The sequence below is a fragment of the Saccopteryx bilineata genome, chromosome 1 (assembly GCF_036850765.1).
Source record: "Saccopteryx bilineata isolate mSacBil1 chromosome 1, mSacBil1_pri_phased_curated, whole genome shotgun sequence".
Taxonomy (NCBI): Eukaryota; Metazoa; Chordata; class Mammalia; order Chiroptera; family Emballonuridae; genus Saccopteryx; species Saccopteryx bilineata.
This window is the reverse complement of record NC_089490.1, coordinates 266,689,693-266,708,441: the sequence shown is the minus strand read 5'-3', so window position 1 is coordinate 266,708,441 and position 18,749 is coordinate 266,689,693. Positions and strand designations below refer to the sequence as shown.

General features: G+C 34.5%; 1 protein-coding gene across 1 annotated transcript in view; it reads left to right on the top strand.

The window, feature by feature from the left end:
* IPO11 (importin 11) overlaps window positions 1-18,749 on the top strand; it is a 241,840-nt gene that overhangs the window by 110,897 nt on the left and 112,194 nt on the right. The window contains exons 21-22 of the mRNA XM_066242532.1: window positions 5,269-5,384; window positions 15,869-15,945. Of these exons, the coding sequence (XP_066098629.1) occupies window positions 5,269-5,384; window positions 15,869-15,945 (193 nt within the window). The remainder of the gene's footprint in view (window positions 1-5,268; window positions 5,385-15,868; window positions 15,946-18,749) is intronic.

Sequence of the window (18,749 nt, the reverse complement as noted above, 5' to 3'; positions counted from 1 at the left end):
CTTTCTCTGCGAACCGGTACCCAATGGCCCATGGACCGGTACTGGTCTGCGGCCCAGGGGTTGTGGACCACTGACTTAGATGATAGAGCTAGTCCTCTACTTTTCTTACTGTTTTGTCTTGCATTTTATTTTCTCTGTCCTTTTTTTTTGCTCTACTTTCTGGAGAATTTCCTGAACTTTATCTTTCAACTTTTCTTTTAAATTTTGCTTTAATGTTTTTAATGTCTGTGAGTTCTTTTTTGTTTTATTGAATAATCATTTTACAGATTTCATTTTTGTTTCATGAAGTGTTTGATTCTACCAAGGATATTAATGATATTTCCAGGTTTTCACCTCTATGTATGGTCTCTCTTTCCTTTAAGGTACTATAGTCTATTTGTTTTTTCTATATTTTTTTATATTAGATATTTTAATTATTGACTTTTTGTGTTTATACATGTGAAGAATTTGAAGCATACACAAAAAGAAAGAAGAACACTATAATGAATCCTTAGATAAACAGTACCCAAATTCAAGAATTATTATATCAACATTCTGTTTGTGCCTGATCAGGTGGTGGTGCAGTAGAGTTTTGGCCTTGAATGATGAAGATCTGGGTTTGAAACCCTAAGGTAGCCAGCTTGAACGTGGGCTCATCGGCTTGAACATGGGATCATAGACATGACTCCATAATTGCTGGCTTGAGCGCAAAGGTTGCTGGCTTGAAACCCAAGATTGCTGGCTTGAGCAAGGGGTCACTGGCTTGTTGGAACACACTGGTCAAGGCATATATGAGAAAGCAATCAATGAACAACTAAGGTGCTGCAACTACCAGTTGATGCTTTTTATCTCTCTCACTTCCTGCCTCTCTACCCCTGTCTGTCTGTCTCTCTTTCTTAATAAAAAAATTTTGTATAAATTTAGGCGTGAGAACTAACTACTGACTAGAAGGCTTGTTTGTATATAAGAAGCTTGGTGACTATGGATTTTTCTTTTAGGATGATCTAGCTGGGTTGTTTTGTAAGGGAGTGTCATGTTTTTGAGATCTTTCCTCAGTGAAAGAGCCTTAATTTTCATGTCCTTACATGTTGTATCCCTCTGTTTTATGTAGTACCCCTGCTGGTTTTATATTTTTATTTTTAGTATCTAGACTTACTATTTTTTTTATTTAGAAAATTAAATTTAACAGGGTGACATTGATGAACAAGAGTACATACATTTCAGGTAAACACCTTCACATCATTTGAACAGTTTATTATGTTGTATACCCACCTGCTCTTGATTTGCTCCCTGTTTTGAGACTACTTCTTTTATCTTACCAGAAAATAAACATTTCTGGGAGGGCCAGTTATTTGTGCTCATGGATGAGATTTGGTATCAGACTTACTTGTTTGTTTAGATAAGAAGAATCAATGCGTAGTTGTGGCACTTTAGTTGTTCATTGATTACTTCTCTTATGTGCCTTGACTGAGCGGGGGTGGGGGACAGCTCCAGCCAAGCCAGTGACCTTTGGGCTCAAGCCAGTGACCAGGGGATCATGTTGATGATCCCACGCTCAAGCAGGTGACCCTGTGCTTAAGCTGGTGAGCCCGCGCTCAAGCCATTGACCTCAGGGTTTTGAACCTAGGTCCTCACCATCCCAGGTTGATGCTCTATCTGCTGTGCCAGCACCGGCCAGGTGGCATGTGATATTTTTTAAACACCACTTGAGGGCCGCTTACTTTTACTACTTTCCTTTCAACCTCCCCCTTGCCAAACTCTCTGGTGTTCTTAGTCCTTGAGTCTTTTGGAGTTTCTGTAATGTAAATTAGGCTACTTCTTGCCCTTTTACAGTACTGACTTTGAATTTTTGAATCTGCTGCTAAGTCATTATCCACTTGTCATTTCCAGTTTTCAAAACTGGAGATGCTTTTACTTCTTATTTTGTCTTTGTACTTACCTTTATGGGTCTTTAGAAACACATTTCTTGTATTCTTTTAGGGGATCTTGGCAGAGTACAGTTATAAATGCATGCCAGTATTCTCCAGATATTAACATTGTTATTTCTAATACTATGTTGTTTGATATAGCTGGAACATAGAGTACACAGATTTGGTGGGGGGCCTTGGCTGGGTAGACGGAAAGAACATATCTCGAAGCTGAGAGGAAGGAGTGTTATTTTTGTTTTAGAAAGGTAATCAGAATACCCGTGTGGATACTGGTCAACAAAAGCAATTAGGAACCTGTTCTGTTAACCATAAAAGAAGTAATGACCTGAAGTAAAGCTGTGGGGAGAAGGGATAAGATTTGAAAAATATTAGAGAGAGAAAGAGAATTAAGGATTATGTAGATGTGAGGAGAGGAGGAAAAGGAACCAGGAAGTGATTGTAATATAATACTAGAAAAAGAGCCCTGGCTGGTTTGCTCAGTGGCTAGAGTGTCGGCCTGATGTGTTGACATCCTGGGTTTGATCCCTGGTCAGTTCATACATAAGAAACAACCATCTGTTTATCTCCCTTTCCCTCTCACCCTTCTCTGTCTCTTCCCCTTTCCCAGCCAGTGGCTGTATTGGTTCGAGCATTGGTCCTGGGCGCTGAGGGTAGCTCGGTTGGTCCAAGTGCATCAGCCTCGGGCACTGAAGATGACCCAGTTTATTCAAGTATCAGCCCCAGACAGGGGTCACTGGTGGATCCTGGTCAGGGCACATACAGGAACAGCTCTATGTTCCCGTCTCTCTGTTTCTCCTTGCCTCTCTCAAGAAAAAAAGTGGTTTATATCATGTGAGTTAGGAAATGTAGCCCTGGCTGGTTGGCTGAGTGGTAGATCATCAGTCAGGTGTGTGGATGTCCCAGGTTCGATATCTGGCCAGGGCACACCGGAGAAGCGCCCATCTGCTTCTCCACCCCTCCCCCTCTCCCTTCTCTCTCTCTAAATTGCTCTTTTCTCCCCCTGCAGCCACGGCTTGGTTCGAGCAGTTTGGTCCTGGGCGCTGAGGATGGCTCCACAGTCTTGCGTTAGGCTCTGAAGTAGCTTGGTTACTGAGGAACAGAGCAATGCCCCAGATGGGCAGAGCCTCTCCCCCAGAGGGCTTGCCAGGGTGGATCCTGGTTGGGCACATAAGAGAGTCTGTATCCACCTCCCCTTCTCTCAATTTAAAAAAGTAAAAAGAAAAGGGGAATGCAGAAAGAGGAACTCTTTTTAGGGAGACAGTGAGCTGGTTCAGTGGTAGACTTAGAGTTTGAGATGCCTTCTGGTAATGATATCCTCTTGTCATTCAGAGTGTTCAGAGATTTGGGAGATAATAGACTCAGTCATTTTCAGCATGTATTATAAGTTCTCACCTAACATTGTCCATTGTTCTGCAACTTTAAGCAAAATGACATATAACAAAACCAATTTTATTATAGGCTAATTGATATAAATAAGAATTAAGTTCCTATGCATCTCCTCATTGTTATAATGAAACAATGTTATTTGGGGACCTGCTATACATGAGAAAAGAGCCAAAGGCAGTACCTTGAGAAATGCCAGTGTTTTGAGGTGTTATTCTTTTTCCCCCTGCTTACCTTAAAAAAAAAAGTACGATTCACAGGCAGTGCAAAAATGGTACAGAGACTCCCTTGTACCCTTCACCGAATTTTCCCCCTTGAAGCATTTCTGATAATTTTATTAATAGCTGATGAATTTATTGTTGAGCTTTCCTAGTATTATAGACAATGTCTTGTAGTTATAACAGTGGGCCGGAAGAATGTTCAAATTTATTTACAGCTGCATATCTGGTATTGTACATGTTTTTCAGGCCACTGGATTGTAAAGGTAAATCTCTTCAGAATTTTACAGAGTCTTTTTGTTTCCTTTAGTTTTGCTAATGTAAGCATATTGTGCTCTTTGGGAAGTGCACTAAGTAGATAGATTCTAATTTTCTTAGGAGATTTTAAGTCTGCTTGATAATCAGTATGAACTAGTTCATAATAATAATTATTAGATAATCAGAAGACTAGTTTTTCTTACTGCACTTTCTTTTTTGTTTTGTTAAAGCTTGAGCTATGGAGAGTCTAATTTTGACTGAATTTTAAGGCCCAGTATATTACTACTTTATTAAATGTGACATTTTTATAATTCTCTTCTTTGGAAAGATCCTTAATAAGGTCTTTCATCTTATTTTTAGTTATCGAAAGGGCCAGACTTATACTTAAAACGTATTTAAGGATAAGCTTTATGTATTTCTTTTTTTTTTTTTTAGTTTTATGTATTTCTATTGAAACGTCTCTGTTCTGATAGATTGAGTTTAGCATAAATATATCATCAAAAGTGGAATATATATTATAAAAAATTCAAAGAAAGAAATACATATATATTTAGTTGCATTGTAATTTGCTACAAACAATATTGACATTTGAATTATTTCCTAAGTGAGATGGTGTTTGATAGTTTATTTGATTTCTTTTCTGTGTGTATCAGATTACAGAGATTATTATAGATTAGAAAAGGACTTTCCAGCCTTTTTGTTTTCTTTCAGAGTGAGATTTAGTGTGATACACTGAGTCAACTTACATAAGACAGTGATTAGACAAACCAGAATTTTAGATAAAATGCCATCTCTTCCTCTCTCTGTCTTTTTGGCTCTTTAAAAATACTTGCAAAATATCTTCATTAAACTGACATGTACTCTTGTTTTAAAAGCTTACAGAAAAGTAAAAAAAAAAATACATCCTTGACCCTCTTCCAACATTCTTTTCCCCTTTCCATATTTCGCCAGTGTTTACAGTTTTTTCTGTTTTCTCTCATGTTTTTATGCATAAAACTGCATATTCAGAAATGTAGCTACTAAAAAATTTTTTTGGCGTGTGAAATTGTTATACACACTTCTGTTCCTTTTTCATCCAGTTTATAATTATTTTGAAATTGCTTGTATTCCATATTTATTCCTTTTTCATGACTACTTGTTATTCTAGGATATTAATGCACATAATTTCATTATCTTACTAATGAACATTTAGGTTGGGTTTCATCAGAGCTGGGAATATAAATATATGTGGAATCTTTTTAAACAAATAGATGTATGTAGCCTTGGTATGTATGGTTTTACTACCAGTAGGCAATTGAATAGTATCTTTGTTACTTGCTTTTTAATTGTAAGAACTAATTTTGTTTTAGTCATGCTTATAGTTAGGGCTATCCTGCAAAATCTGATTAGTTTATTTTTTGTAAGTTGATTTTAGGGCTTTTTTATATGACAGGTGATTTTTTGGTGGGTGGGGTGGGACCTTAGCGTGTCTTTATGTTAAGTTTTATTTATACTTCCTATAGGGATTAGGAGCAGACAGCAAGAACCTGTACCCTTTCCTGCTCCCAGTTATTCAACTGAGTACAGATGTTTCTCAGCCTCCACATGTTTATCTTCTGGAAGATGGTTTAGAATTATGGTAAGAGGAAAAACTTGATACCATGGATCTTATTTTTTTTTCCTGGTCTTCCCTACTCGTGCCAACAAAACAAAGGTCATATAACAGGGTTAAAAACAAAAACATAGTCAGTTTCCCCAAATTGGGTAACCTAACAGCTCCACCTTTTCTTGGCAGCTGTCACTCAGTGTAGGCTTGTAGTAGTCAAAGTTAAAGGGGAAATTTCTATAAGAACTCAGCTGCATTTCATCTTTGGAATTTGGAATGTAAAATTTGAATCTTGATAAATTTTTAAAGCTAACACTTTAAAACTTCCAACATGTTAAATCAGATTTTGGGGGCATTGTTGAGTTATTTTCAACCTCTTACTGCCTTATCAGGTAAGTACTGAGGTATACCTTAACCCAAATGTTAGTGCTACTTAGTCTTGATTATTATTTTACTAAGTGAGTAGTATGTGGTTTAAGAGGTTAAAAAAAACACTTTCAAAAACCTTTTCCAGTGGCAGCTCAGAGCCACTAACTGTAAGAAACTGTGCTGGAAAATCAGTTTACTTTTTTAAGCTTATTTTATTGATGACAGCAGTCTCTATTTAAAACATAGTTTATAACACAGGAAGGGTTTAATAATTACAGTATATAAATGGATATTGGAATCACAAAAGCAAATCACAGAAATTAACCCTAGAAAAAGTAGCACTTGGGACCTCCCTCCTTCCTTTCTTCTCTTCATACCTTATTTTCTTAGTTTTGCTGACTTGTCTAGGAATGAACAGCTTTCTGATTCTTAGAAATTATCTTTGGTGCAAATTATAAATTAACGATTTATCAGAATGCTAGATATACGATTTAAAAACAACTATCATAACTAGGTAGATATTTATATATTTGCAATTTGTGTTCCTTATATTCTTTTCTAGGTTGTTTTAAGTTGAATGACTTCTGGATGGTCTGATATAAGTTAGCATGTGTTATAAACTTTTATATTTATATATTTTTATTTGTACAGAATAGATTATTCTAGATCAGAGGCTGGCAGATTTTTTTTTATAAAGGAGCAGATGGTAAATATTTTAGGTTTCCCAAGCTATGCACTTGCTATCCCAACTATTCAACGCTGCTGTTTCTAAGCAAAACCTGTCCTAGACAGTACGTGAACAAACGGACATGACTATGCTGCAGTAAAACAATCATTTACAGAAATAGAATGGGGATTGGATTTGGCCCCGGAGCTGTAGTTTGGCAACCCCTACTCTAGATTACAAATTAAAACATAAATCTCTGGCACATAAATACTTTCCTGCAAATGTATAGATACTATGTGATATTGACTGTAGAAAATTTAAAAATATTTGTTTTAGTAAAGAGACAGACTCAGCTACTTATTAGTATTGCAGACTTAGTATATTAATGTGGTTTGGTAAAGGTATATAAATTTTTTAAAGATTATATGAACAGGTAATAATAAAAGTGCATTGCCCTGTTAATGATAATTTCTCTTTGTTAGCCTTTAGTTATATATAAACAAAATTATACCATTACAGTACATTTAAAAAAATTTACCAAGTTTATTAATAGCTAACATTCTTTAAAGAATCACGGTACAGGCACTGGCCTGTTAGCTCAGTTGGTTAAGAGCATCCTCCTAAAATGTCAATGTGTGGGTTCAATTCCCAGTGAGGGCACACACAGGAAGCAACTAAAGATTGTACAACTGAGCGGAACAACAAATGAATGCTTCCTTTCCCCCTCCCCTCTCTCCTCTTTCCTCTTTCTGTCTCTCTTAAAAAAAATTCAATAAAAGTTAAGCCAGATAGCTCTGTTTAGCATTGTCCCAGAGCATGGAGGTTGCTGGTTGGAGTCCCTGGTCAGGACACATACAGTAACAACAGCTCAATGTTCCTGTCTCCTCTTTCTCTCCCTGCCTCTCAAGGAAAAAAAAAATCAGGGTACACATTTCTATTTTGTTTTTGTGGTTAGAACTTATTCGGAATGAGATATAGGAGCCAACCCTCATTTATACCACTGCCTTAGATTTGTAATCATCTTCTATGAGCCTCAGTTTCCTATCTGTACAGTGAGGAAAAATAATTCATACTTCACATGATTATGAGGATGTGCAAATGTTTGTCAAGTGGTTAGTGTTTTGTATATGATATTTAAAGCCTGAGAATCAGTGAGATAGCTTAGAAAGAGAAGGGCAAATAGAGAACAGCTCAGGGAGTCATCAAAGACGATAGAGAAGAGCTGTCTACTGATACAGGAGGAATACAAGGCAAGAAGAGACTGTTTCCTAACAGTGGGAGTGGTCAGTTATCTCAAATGTGCTGCTTGTCCCAGTGAGAGCAGTACAGAGAGGTGAATTTGATCACATGGAGATGTTAGGAGGGGTTTCAGTGGAAGTAGTAAGACAAAAAGAGTTGGAGTGGACTGAAGCATGAATTAGAATTAAGTAAATACACTGTGAGCACTGGCAACTTGTTTAAGAACTTTTACTGTAAAGAGAAGTGTAGAAATCTGGCAACAATGAGCTGTTGTGAGTAATACAAGGTCTAGAGCAGGGGTCCCCAAACTACGGCCTGCGGGCCACATGCGGCCCCCTGAGGCCATTTATCCGGCCCCCGCCACACTTCCGGAAAGGGCACCTCTTTCATTGGTGGTCAGTGAGAGGAGCATAGTTCCCATTGAAATACTGGTCAGTTTGTTGATTTAAATTTACTTGTTCTTTATTTTAAATATTGTATTTGCTCCCATTTTGTTTTTTTACTTTAAAATAAGATTTGTGCAGTGTGCATAGGGATTTGTTCATAGTTTTTTTTATAGTCCGGCCCTCCAACGATCTGAGGGACAGTGAATTGGCCCCCTGTGTAAAAAGTTTGGGGACCCCTGGTCTAGAGGAAGGCATGAGGCCCCAGAGAGAAATTGAAGGAGACAGTTGTGGCATTATGCATCTGAAATCTGTATATGGTAATTTTGTTAATTAATTTTGCCTTAATAAATTTAATAAAATGTGGAAAAGAAGATAATTGAAGTCAAGAAGGGATGTGATTCAGTGCAAGTGGTGGGAAGGTTTGTGTTTTGTTTTTTACATAGCGGCAGGAATACTTCATCTGTTTCAACTGGAGGCAGAAAGGTGGATTTCTGTATTGTAGTGGAGTGAAATAGGTAGGTGTTCTGTTAGCTCCCATTTTCTCAACGAAATATGCAGCATAGTCATCAGCTGAGTGTTATAGACTGGAATGGGAGTGTATAAAGATATGAGAGAGGTTTGTGGGGACCAAAGGTATAAAATACTTATATTGGAGAATGGGAATTTGAACTTATTGGGGATAACCAGTACCAGTTGATATTTGTGGTCATGTATATAAAATAAAACTTCAGACTATTGATTTATTTTTAATGGCTTTTACTTCCCATCTTACTCATCATGCTAGAGATCTGTTAATGTTATTAGTCTTCTCAAAGAAGAATCAAACTTTGGCTTGGATTTTCTTTGTTGCATGTTTATTTCCTATTTATTAATTTCTGTTCCTTTTTATTCATTTTTGTTCTTATATTTATCTCTTCTTTCTACCTGCTTTAGATTTTTTTTAATTTAACCTACATTTAGAGATTTAGCTCAGTGATTTTTAGTTTTCTTTTCTAGTACAAGCATGTAATAGTATAAAATATTTTAAAATAGATTTTAAACAAAAGAATTGCATAAACAGTTCCTTTTCTTCTTTAAGAAATTGAATGGGGTAGTGAATACTGTACCGGTAAACACAAATATACTACGATTATAAGTCATATGTTCTTCATCATTAAAAAATCCTTATTTGATGGTTTTTACCATCAAGAGATAATGTCATTCTATTTTTTTTAAAGCTCTCTCTAAAAAACCTTGATTTCCTGAGAAGAACTTTATTTGCTAGGGTGAATTATACTTTAATGTATTGTATAACTCTGTTTTCTAATATTTTAGCTAATGAGTTGAATCTATAATTCACATATTAGCATACTGTTTGGTTTTATATCAATGTTATATTTATTTTAACAATTTACTAATTTTTAAAAATTATTTTCTTTATACTGGAATGTTCTCAGTAATATGGTAATGATTCTTTGGATCATTTGAAAATTCAGTACTAAAGGTATTTTGGTTTTGATTTTCAGTGTCTGTTAATTTAGGAAAGAATTGCTTTTCTTGAGATGCTAATAAAATATACCTTAAGTTTGTTTTGTCTGTTAGGTTTTGTTTTATTTTTGTTTTCTCTTTTGAAAGTATATTTGTTAAAGATTATCCTTATTAATATGAAAGAACTACACATTAGATTTATGAATTCTGTGTTTTTCTCCTTTCATTGCTTTGTTTCTGCTTCAGATTTTTTACTTGCTATACTTAGTTGTGGGTATATCTTCTTAAAACTGTAAGACAAATGGTTAGTTTATTACCTTTGTTATTTTTAAGTGCTAAAACGTTTAAAGCTGTGAAATGGTTAGTTTATTACCTTTGTTATTTTTAAGTGCTAAAACGTTTAAAGCTGTGAAATGGTTAGTTTATTACCTTTGTTATTTTTAAGTGCTAAAACGTTTAAAGCTGTGAATTTGTCTTAGAGTATAAATAACTGCCTATTTCCCTTACTTTTTGGTAGATAATCTTCAGATTGCATAAATCTTTTGCTTTTTGCCTTCTGTTTTTTTATTTTGGTGATAGTATATATTACACTTCATTAAAGGACTTCTTTGACCCCACATAGTTTATTTTTTGCTGATATTAAAGTATATGACTCAGGTCTGGATTTATTGCATTATAAATACATGTCACTTGTATAATTTTTAAACTTAATGTGACTTTTCATGACTTAAAAGCTTCATTTTTTGTAATATATTTGCATAAATAATAATGATATTAAAGATGCAGACTCATATACGTCTATTCTTTTTGACTTATAGTTTGTTCACATACCTCACATTATTATTTTGCTTTTTTTATCTAATTAAAGTATCCCACTCAATTTTCATTGTGTCAGTCTCCCTTTTTTATGTCTACATTATATCTGTAAGTTTTAAAAAATACTATTCACTGCATAAAATTTTGATACTTTTGTGTATTGTTAAAAGACTTAATATAGTTTTTAAAATTTTAAATATTTTATGAATTATCTTGTGATATATGTATGCATTGATTAATTTTCTTTTAATTCTTTTGCATTTAAATTTTATCCAATGTTAATATTGTCATATGGTTTGCTTTGCTTAGATTTGACTTAACTCTTTACATTTTAGCTTTCTGTTTAAAGTTATGTCTTTCACAGAGAAGACTTATATTTATATTTTAACATAATCAGAGATGTTTACTTCAAAAAATTTCAGTGTTCTTATATTTATTTGTTGAATTGATATTTTTTTTACTTTTTACTCTTTTCTATATTTTTATGGGAGGGTAATATTTAATTTTACATTTCTCTAGTCAAAGATGGTACATATAGCTTTGTCTGATTATTCATAAAAATAGTAACTTTCCCTTCCCCTGATTATCATTTAGTTTTTAGATTTTGTTTGCCTCACTTGCTCTCTTTTCCAAGTTATTATATGTTTCATCTGGAGTTACATACCATGTCATTTTATTTTTAAGTAGTTTAAATTCTTTAATATTATTTTTTTCTCTTCTTAATAATGTGATCTATACTGTGGAAACATAGGAAGTGAGCATAACAGTGACCTGAATGGTCTCTTCTAATTAGGGTAATGACATTGGGAGGGAAGGACCACACTTTAGTAGAATCTTAATATGGACCCATTGACAAAGAGGTTTTTGAAAACATCTTCTGGGATTGATTATATGCCCTTCAGTTTTTTTCTCAGTGAAATCCTGTGAGTGAGTTGCAGAATTATAGTTTTTCTTTTGTTTTCTTGATTATATATTAAGGGTGAAAAGGATAATTTTTTTTGTCCTTTGTGAAGTTTTATTCTTTAAAAATTGAATCAAATTTTTTTATTGTTGATCAGGGTAAGGTGTCTAAAGTTACCATTGCTGTGTGCTTCGGAAATGCTTCTTTTTATATATAGCTGATTTCTCCTTTCGCCCCTCACCCCCGCACATTGATTTTATCATTTAAAGTTTGTGAAATAGTTCATAGATACAAAAAAAATGGAGCTTGTATTATTTGTATTTGTTTATAACTTACATAAAATGAAAATTTGTTTTCCATACCTAGTTGAGACATGGAACAGTGGGAATGTCTGAAGCCCATGTGTGGCATGTTTGTGGAAGCCTCTGTTTTCGTGGCAGACCTAGCCCAGTGCACCAGCTCTTTCTGTTTTCATTACTTCGTTTTCTTTCTTAAATGTTAATGGTTATGAAATCACATATGTGTGTATCTCTAAATATATTATAGTTTTATATAAATTGTATTATATGTGTTCTCACTTGCTTTTTTGTCTCCCTATTTTGGAATTTACCCATATTGATGAATTTAATGGTGTTAATGTAACAGAAGTAATTTACTCATTTGTATTTTGTTTGATGTTCACATAATGTGACTCTGAACATCCTTGTACAGGATGCCTAGTACAAATATAAGAGACCTTATGCACTACAGTGTGTCCGTAAAGTCATGGTGCACTTTTGACCGGTCACAGGAAAGCAACAAAAGACGATAGAAATGTGAAACCTGCACCAAATAAAAGGAAAACTCTCCCAGTTTCGTACCTATTCAGTGCAGTTCAATGTGGGCTCACGCACAGATTTTTAGGGCTCCTTAGGTAGCTATCCCGTATAGCCTCTACAGACTCATCACTGACTGATGGCCTACCAGAACGGGGTTTCTCCACCAAACTGCCGGTTTCCTTCAACTGCTTATCCCACCAAGTAATGTTATTCCTATGTGGTGGCGCTTTGTTATAAATGCGCCGATATTCACGTTGCACTTTGGTCACAGATTCGAATTTAGTGAGCCACAGAACACACTGAACTTTCCTCTGTACCATCCACATCTTGACTGGCATGGCCGTGGGCTGCTCTGCTGTATACACGGTGTTATGTCATCATCTGCGCATGCACACATGCTGCCACATCATCCTATAGAAACTGGGAGGGTTTTCCTTTTATTTGGTGCAGATTTCACATTTCTGTCGTCTTTTGTTGCTTTCCTGTGACCGGTCAAAAGTGCACCATAACTTTACGGACACACTGTATATAAATTTGAATAATTTGCTTATGAATTCTTTTTCATTTTCTCTTTTGTCAGTCATATCTTGTGTGAATTGCTTGGTCATAGGTTTATACATGTATACATATTCAACTTTACCAGATAATAATTATTTTCCAAAGTAATTATACCAACCTGACAACTTCTGTCACCATTGTTCTACAGTTTTGCCTATATGTGGTATGTCAGACTTAAAGTTAAGCTAATCTTCTGGGGGTATAATTGTACATTTTCGCAAAATTTACATTTTCCTGCTTACTTATGAAGCTGCATATCTTTTATAATTTTGTAGTCAAGTTTATTGCCAACTTTATATCTTATTCTGTGAAATGCTTGTTCATGTGTTCTATACATTTTTCTCGTATTAACTTCTCTTGGATATTACTCGTTTGAGTACTATTTCTCTGTCAGTTATAGCTATTGAAAACAGTTTTCTCAGTATGTGACTTATTTTCAGCTTTTTTGGAGAATCTTTTGATTTACAATAGTTGTTAATTTAATACAGTCTTCCTCCCTCCCTCCCTCCCTCCCTCCCTCCCTCCCTCCCTCCCTTCCTTCCTTCCTTCCTTCCTTTTTTCCCTCCCTCCCTCCCTCCCTCCCTCCCTCCCTCCCTCCCTCCCTCCCTTCCTTCCTTCCTTCCTTCCTTCCTTCCTTCCTTCCTTCCTTCCTTCCATCCTTTCTTCCTTTCTTCCTTCTTTTGTGAGAGGAGGGGAGACCTACAGACTTTCAGACCAGTTGAGCTATCTTCAGCACTTGGGGCCAATGCTTGAACCAGTCAAGCCAGTGGCTGCAGGAAGGGGCAAGGGAGAGAGAACAGAGGTAGCTGGTTGCTTCTCTTGTATGCCCTGATCAGGAATCAAACCTGGGACATCGCTCTATCCTGAGCTCACTGGCCAGGGCCTATATTTTTCTTTAATCTTATTTTAACTTAAAGCCATAATATGTTCTCCTGATACCTGTTAAAGTCTCAACTTTCTCATATATGTCTTGAAATTAATTTCTGTATTTTGTATGAGATAGAGGTTCACCTCAAATACTCAGTAGACCTTTCCTTAATGATCCTTGGAACCACCCTCATCATATGCAAAAAGGTCTGTTTCTTGTGCTTTCTATTCTGTTTGCAATATTAATCACAGTGGTTTCATTGTAAGTCATAATATTTGATAAAACAAGTATCTTCCCTTACCCCCCTCCGTACTCTTGTTTCCTTGAGAGATTTATTTTTTTGTTCTTGTTCATTTGCCTTCCATATAGGTTTAGAATCATCTGGCCTGATTTCCAGGAAAAGCCCTGTTGGAATTGAATTGAAATTTTATTGATTTTGTATAACAGTTTAGAGAGAGAACATCTTTTTTCTTTTTCTTTTTTTTTTTTAACCATGATGCTTTCCAAGGCACGGGCCCCTCTCTCGGGGCGAACCCATTCCAGGGCGCCCTGCCCTTCACAAAGAAAAGAGAACTCTCCCCGGGGCTCCCGCCGGCTTCTCTGGGATCAGTTGCGTTACCGCACAAGAGAGAACATCTTTATGATGCTAGATTTTTGAAACTCTGACTCTACTAAAATCCATTTAAATCTTATGTATTGGTTCTGTATAGATATTCAGCTGATATTTATTTATTTATTTATTTATTTATTTATATTTTTCTGAAGCTGGAAACGGGGAGACAGACAGACTCCCGCATGCGCCCGACCGGGATCCACCCGGCACACCCACCAGGGGCAATGCTCTGCCCCTCTGGGGCATTGCTCTGTTGCGACCAGAGCCACTCTAGCGCCTGGGGCAGAGGCCAAGGAGCCATCCCCAGCGCCCAGGCCATCTTTGCTCCAATGGAGCCTTGGCTGTGGGAGGGGGAGAGAGAGACAGAGAGGAAGGAGAGGGGGAGGGGTGGAGAAGCAGATGGGCCCCCCTCCTGTGTGCCCTGGCCGGGAATCGAACCCGGGACTTCTGCACGCCAGGCCGACGCTCTACCACTGAGCCAACTGGCCAGGGCCTCAGCTGATTTTTATATACGCAGGTTCTGACTTATAAATGATTCAATTTAAGATTTTTCTACTTGACAATGGTTTGAAAGTGATATTCATTCACTGGAAACTGTACTTCTAATTTTCCAGTATGATACTCTCTCATAATGCCAGACAGGGGGTTGTGATAGTAAACGACCGATACTTTACAGTTACCTGTTGCTAGCATTCTTGAAAAGTGTGTCCTGTGTTTTCATATCATATCATGTTTACAAAATGCCCATCTGTGTCTCCTGCTTCTGGTGAGAAGAAGAAAAAGGCAGTTACAGTATATTGATAGATTCACAAGGCTTGATGAACTCTCTTAGTGATTTAAATAATTTTTTATGAATTCTTTTTCATTTTCTCTCTTTTTTGTCAGTCATATCTTGTGTGAAGAAAGACTATTTTACTTTTTAGCTCCTATACTTGTGTCTTTTAATAACTTACTTGGCTTACCATATTAATCCCTCCAAGGAGACCTCTTCATATACTCTTAATAGATGTGAAGGTAGACAAAATAGTAGAGGATGATCTTTGAGGTGTGTTTCTGTTTTTCTAGAGAATAGTCATCAGATAGGTGTGTATTCTGTATTTGGTAAATATTCTCTAATGAGGTACAGGAAGTTCCTTTCTATTTATACTTGGGTAAGAGTTTTTATAGTGAATGTTTGATTTTAAATAGAATTTCCCCTTCCCCTTTATGCAGATAATTGTGACAATCATGTTTTTTTCTTTTTTAACTTTTTTTTTGTGGGGAGTGTGGTTTGAACAGGTAAACCAATTGCACACTTCTGTCATAAATCACATCCCATATATAATTTATTTTTTTACATTAATTTTTCAGATTGTTATTACTGTGAATGATACTGGCTTGTTCATATTTATTATGTTTTACTCATAAGCTCATATTTATTAAATATTTAACAAAGTGTTTTTTTTTACCAATTAGCCTAGTTTCTCTTTACAGAGACATGCTAGTTACATGTGGTAAGAATATATCAAGAAAATAAAAACAGTGAATAATTTTTATTTCTCCCAGACCACTTATAATAATCATGCTTTTGCTTTATCAGAATTATACTTATTATGTTTTTTTACTGTTTTTGCCATATATATTATTATTTTGCCATATAGAAGTGTTATATTACATGATTTGTGAATAGGTTTTAATTTTGATGAATTTGGTAATCTTTTTTAAGAGAGATCATTTTATGACTCTTTGTATTGTCTATTTTTCTTCCTTTACATGGGACAGTTTTTTAAATATTTAGGTTGTATTGTTAATAGATTTAATTTGTTTTTTCCCTAGGTTAGTGACTTTGGAAAATAGCCCGTGTATTACACCAGAGTTGCTTCGTATATTTCAGAATATGTCAGCACTTCTTGGTAGGTATTAAAACATAACCTTACTTCTGTTTTGAATGCAGCCATAATTTGTGGCATTGTTGATGACCTGTTTTGATTAAAGTCTTTCCTATTGACAAAGAAGTTGGATAGTGTTTTAATAATTTCTAGATGATTTATATAAGTTTTAAAAATCATTTCTGCTTATTAAAGACCAGACAGTAACTTTACTATAAAGACAAAACGTTTCTTTGGAAACTAATAACAAATTAAGTTTGAACTCTGGTAAACTTTCAGTTTGATAGCAGTTCTATATGGTATTTAGAAGATTATACTGTAAGGCTGCTTCTCTATATTCCCCTGTTTTATCCAGCTTTTTTTTTTTTTACAACATACAGAATTTTTGTGCTATCAGTTTTTCACAAATGAGCTCTGTATACATTTCTGTTTTAGCCAAGGAACCGTAATGTGAACCACGTATAATGAAAATATTAGAAAATCCTATTGTTTGAAGTGTTACTTATGTATGAGCTGTGAAATCATGAAGCTTAATGTTATTGAAGCAACAGTTTTGGTACATGATACTAAAGAACTGAACAATGTGTTAGGAGTAGGCTATAGCCCCTTTTAATCCACTTGGGATAAGTGCTAATTAGATTTTTCTTTGTTTATCTGAACATGTATTTTGATGATAAATGAAAATAGAAAATTACTATTCTCCTGTTACATATCAGCTACCATCCAAAGTATGTAATATCTTAAATTTTTAAAAAGTAATATTTTGTCTATAGAGTTTAGTGAGAAAATTTATCAGTTCAGATTCACATTTAAACCGATGGACTATTTAAGAATTCTGTACAGTGCTATTTACTGATCCTTTGGGTTTTTTTGAATATGCAAAATATGACCATTTTTAAAAGTCATTTGTTTATAGAATGTAAAAATTATTTAAGTTTTTCCATTCAGAGTCCCATTCTTTAAGACTTATTCATGAAGCATCTTTTAATTCTTCATTAGGACTTTGGGTATACTAACTGAATAGTTTAATATTGTCAGGAGACAGTGTTTGTATAGGAAAATGCTATACAAAAAAAGGCATATTTATTTTGGCAATATCTAAAGATTGTTTTTTCTAAAAACTAATTTGTAGTGAGCAGTTTTATTAGAGGCAAAAATATTACTGTGGTTTGATGATGCACCAGAGACTTGCAGACTCACTTTTGACAGTATTTACAAATGTGGACTAAAACAAAATTATAAGTGGTTAAAAAAAACTCTCATTTGCTGAATGACCATGGTATCTAGATAATTAGTTCTCATTTTCTCTGGTTTTTCTGTTCTTCTACTCTATTCTTTAGAATAGATGAGATATCAGATAATACCAAAATTACCATCTGTTTTCTAATGAAGAGCCATGTGCTATTTATTATCAAGCATTTCCATAAAATTATGGAAAAAATTTTTCAAAGATGAAGATGGTGGCAATAGACCAGTCACTTATCGCTAGGAAAAGTTTTGTCTGTCTGTAAGACATCAGAAAAAGAGAATAGGAAATGTCCTCTTCATTTCCCTTTACTCTGGTGAAGGCCTTTTTAGTTCTCGCCTACCTTGGAGACCACAGACAGTGCCATTTTGGGTAATCCGGTGTTTCTTTATACTTGACCTAAGAACAAAAATTTCAGCACAGACCCATTATCAACTTTATCATGAACAGGATTCAGTCATTTTCATATATGGGTGATTTTACATAGGGATTTTATTTTGCCTTTGTATTCCACCCCAAATTCAGCATGTCTCGTTTTACAATATATTGAGAGGGGATTTGCAGTTAAGAAAGAAGAGATTTAAACAAAAAGCATATGACTAACCCTACTTTGAATATAGATGAATAGGTACTATAGTGCAGTTTTACCATAGAAAGCTTTGTAATTGATTTATAGTTCTTATGAGAGAATGAGAACTTTTATGTGTTTAGAACAACATCTGACCCATAGCAAACACTATTTAAGTGTTTTGTAATTATATTTATTATTTCTATTAACATTACTGCCATTTAAAAAGAAGTAGTACCCAAATTCTATAGAATTTGTTACTTAGTTGTATCAAGAATGAATGAAATTTCATCCTTGTGATCATTGATATTTGATTTAAACTGTTTGATTTTCAAAGATATTTTATAAGTAGTATCAATAAATATAGATATTTCAAATTATACAACCCTACATGTTTCATAACACAAAAGCTTATATGTACTTTGTTCTATGAATTGTTATATGTATATTTTCTTTAATAATATTGAAGAAAAAATTTAAATTATACTTGTACATGTTTAGTATACTTTAACATCACTGTTACTTTAATTTTGTTAGATTATTGCCCAACTAGTTGATACTGTTTGACATGGAGCTGTTTGCATGTATATTTTTCAGTTGAGCTTTAACATTTATTTTGAAATATAACCAGTTTATTTATTTTAATCTGTTAAGAGTACAGATCAAAATTATTAATATTATCATTGAAAGCATTCTTTCTTATTAGGCTGTGAATTTTTAAAAACATTTAATGAATATGGTAGCTATTATTTTTTTCTAAATAAAAATAAAGCTACTTACAGGAAGTTTTTTATTTTCATTTAAAATTTATAAAATCAACAATAAACACTTTTAGCTGTTTAAGTTAATGATTTATAGGATCTGTTAATTATGAATAAATCCAAGGCTAAAATTTATTTTATATTTTTTTCCCTAAATATAAGTAGAACTAGAGTTATTTTAAGTAGAACCAAAGGTTATAACTTAGTCTAATAACTTAGTTCTAAGGGTTTGTTTTTAAAATCTTTTATATCT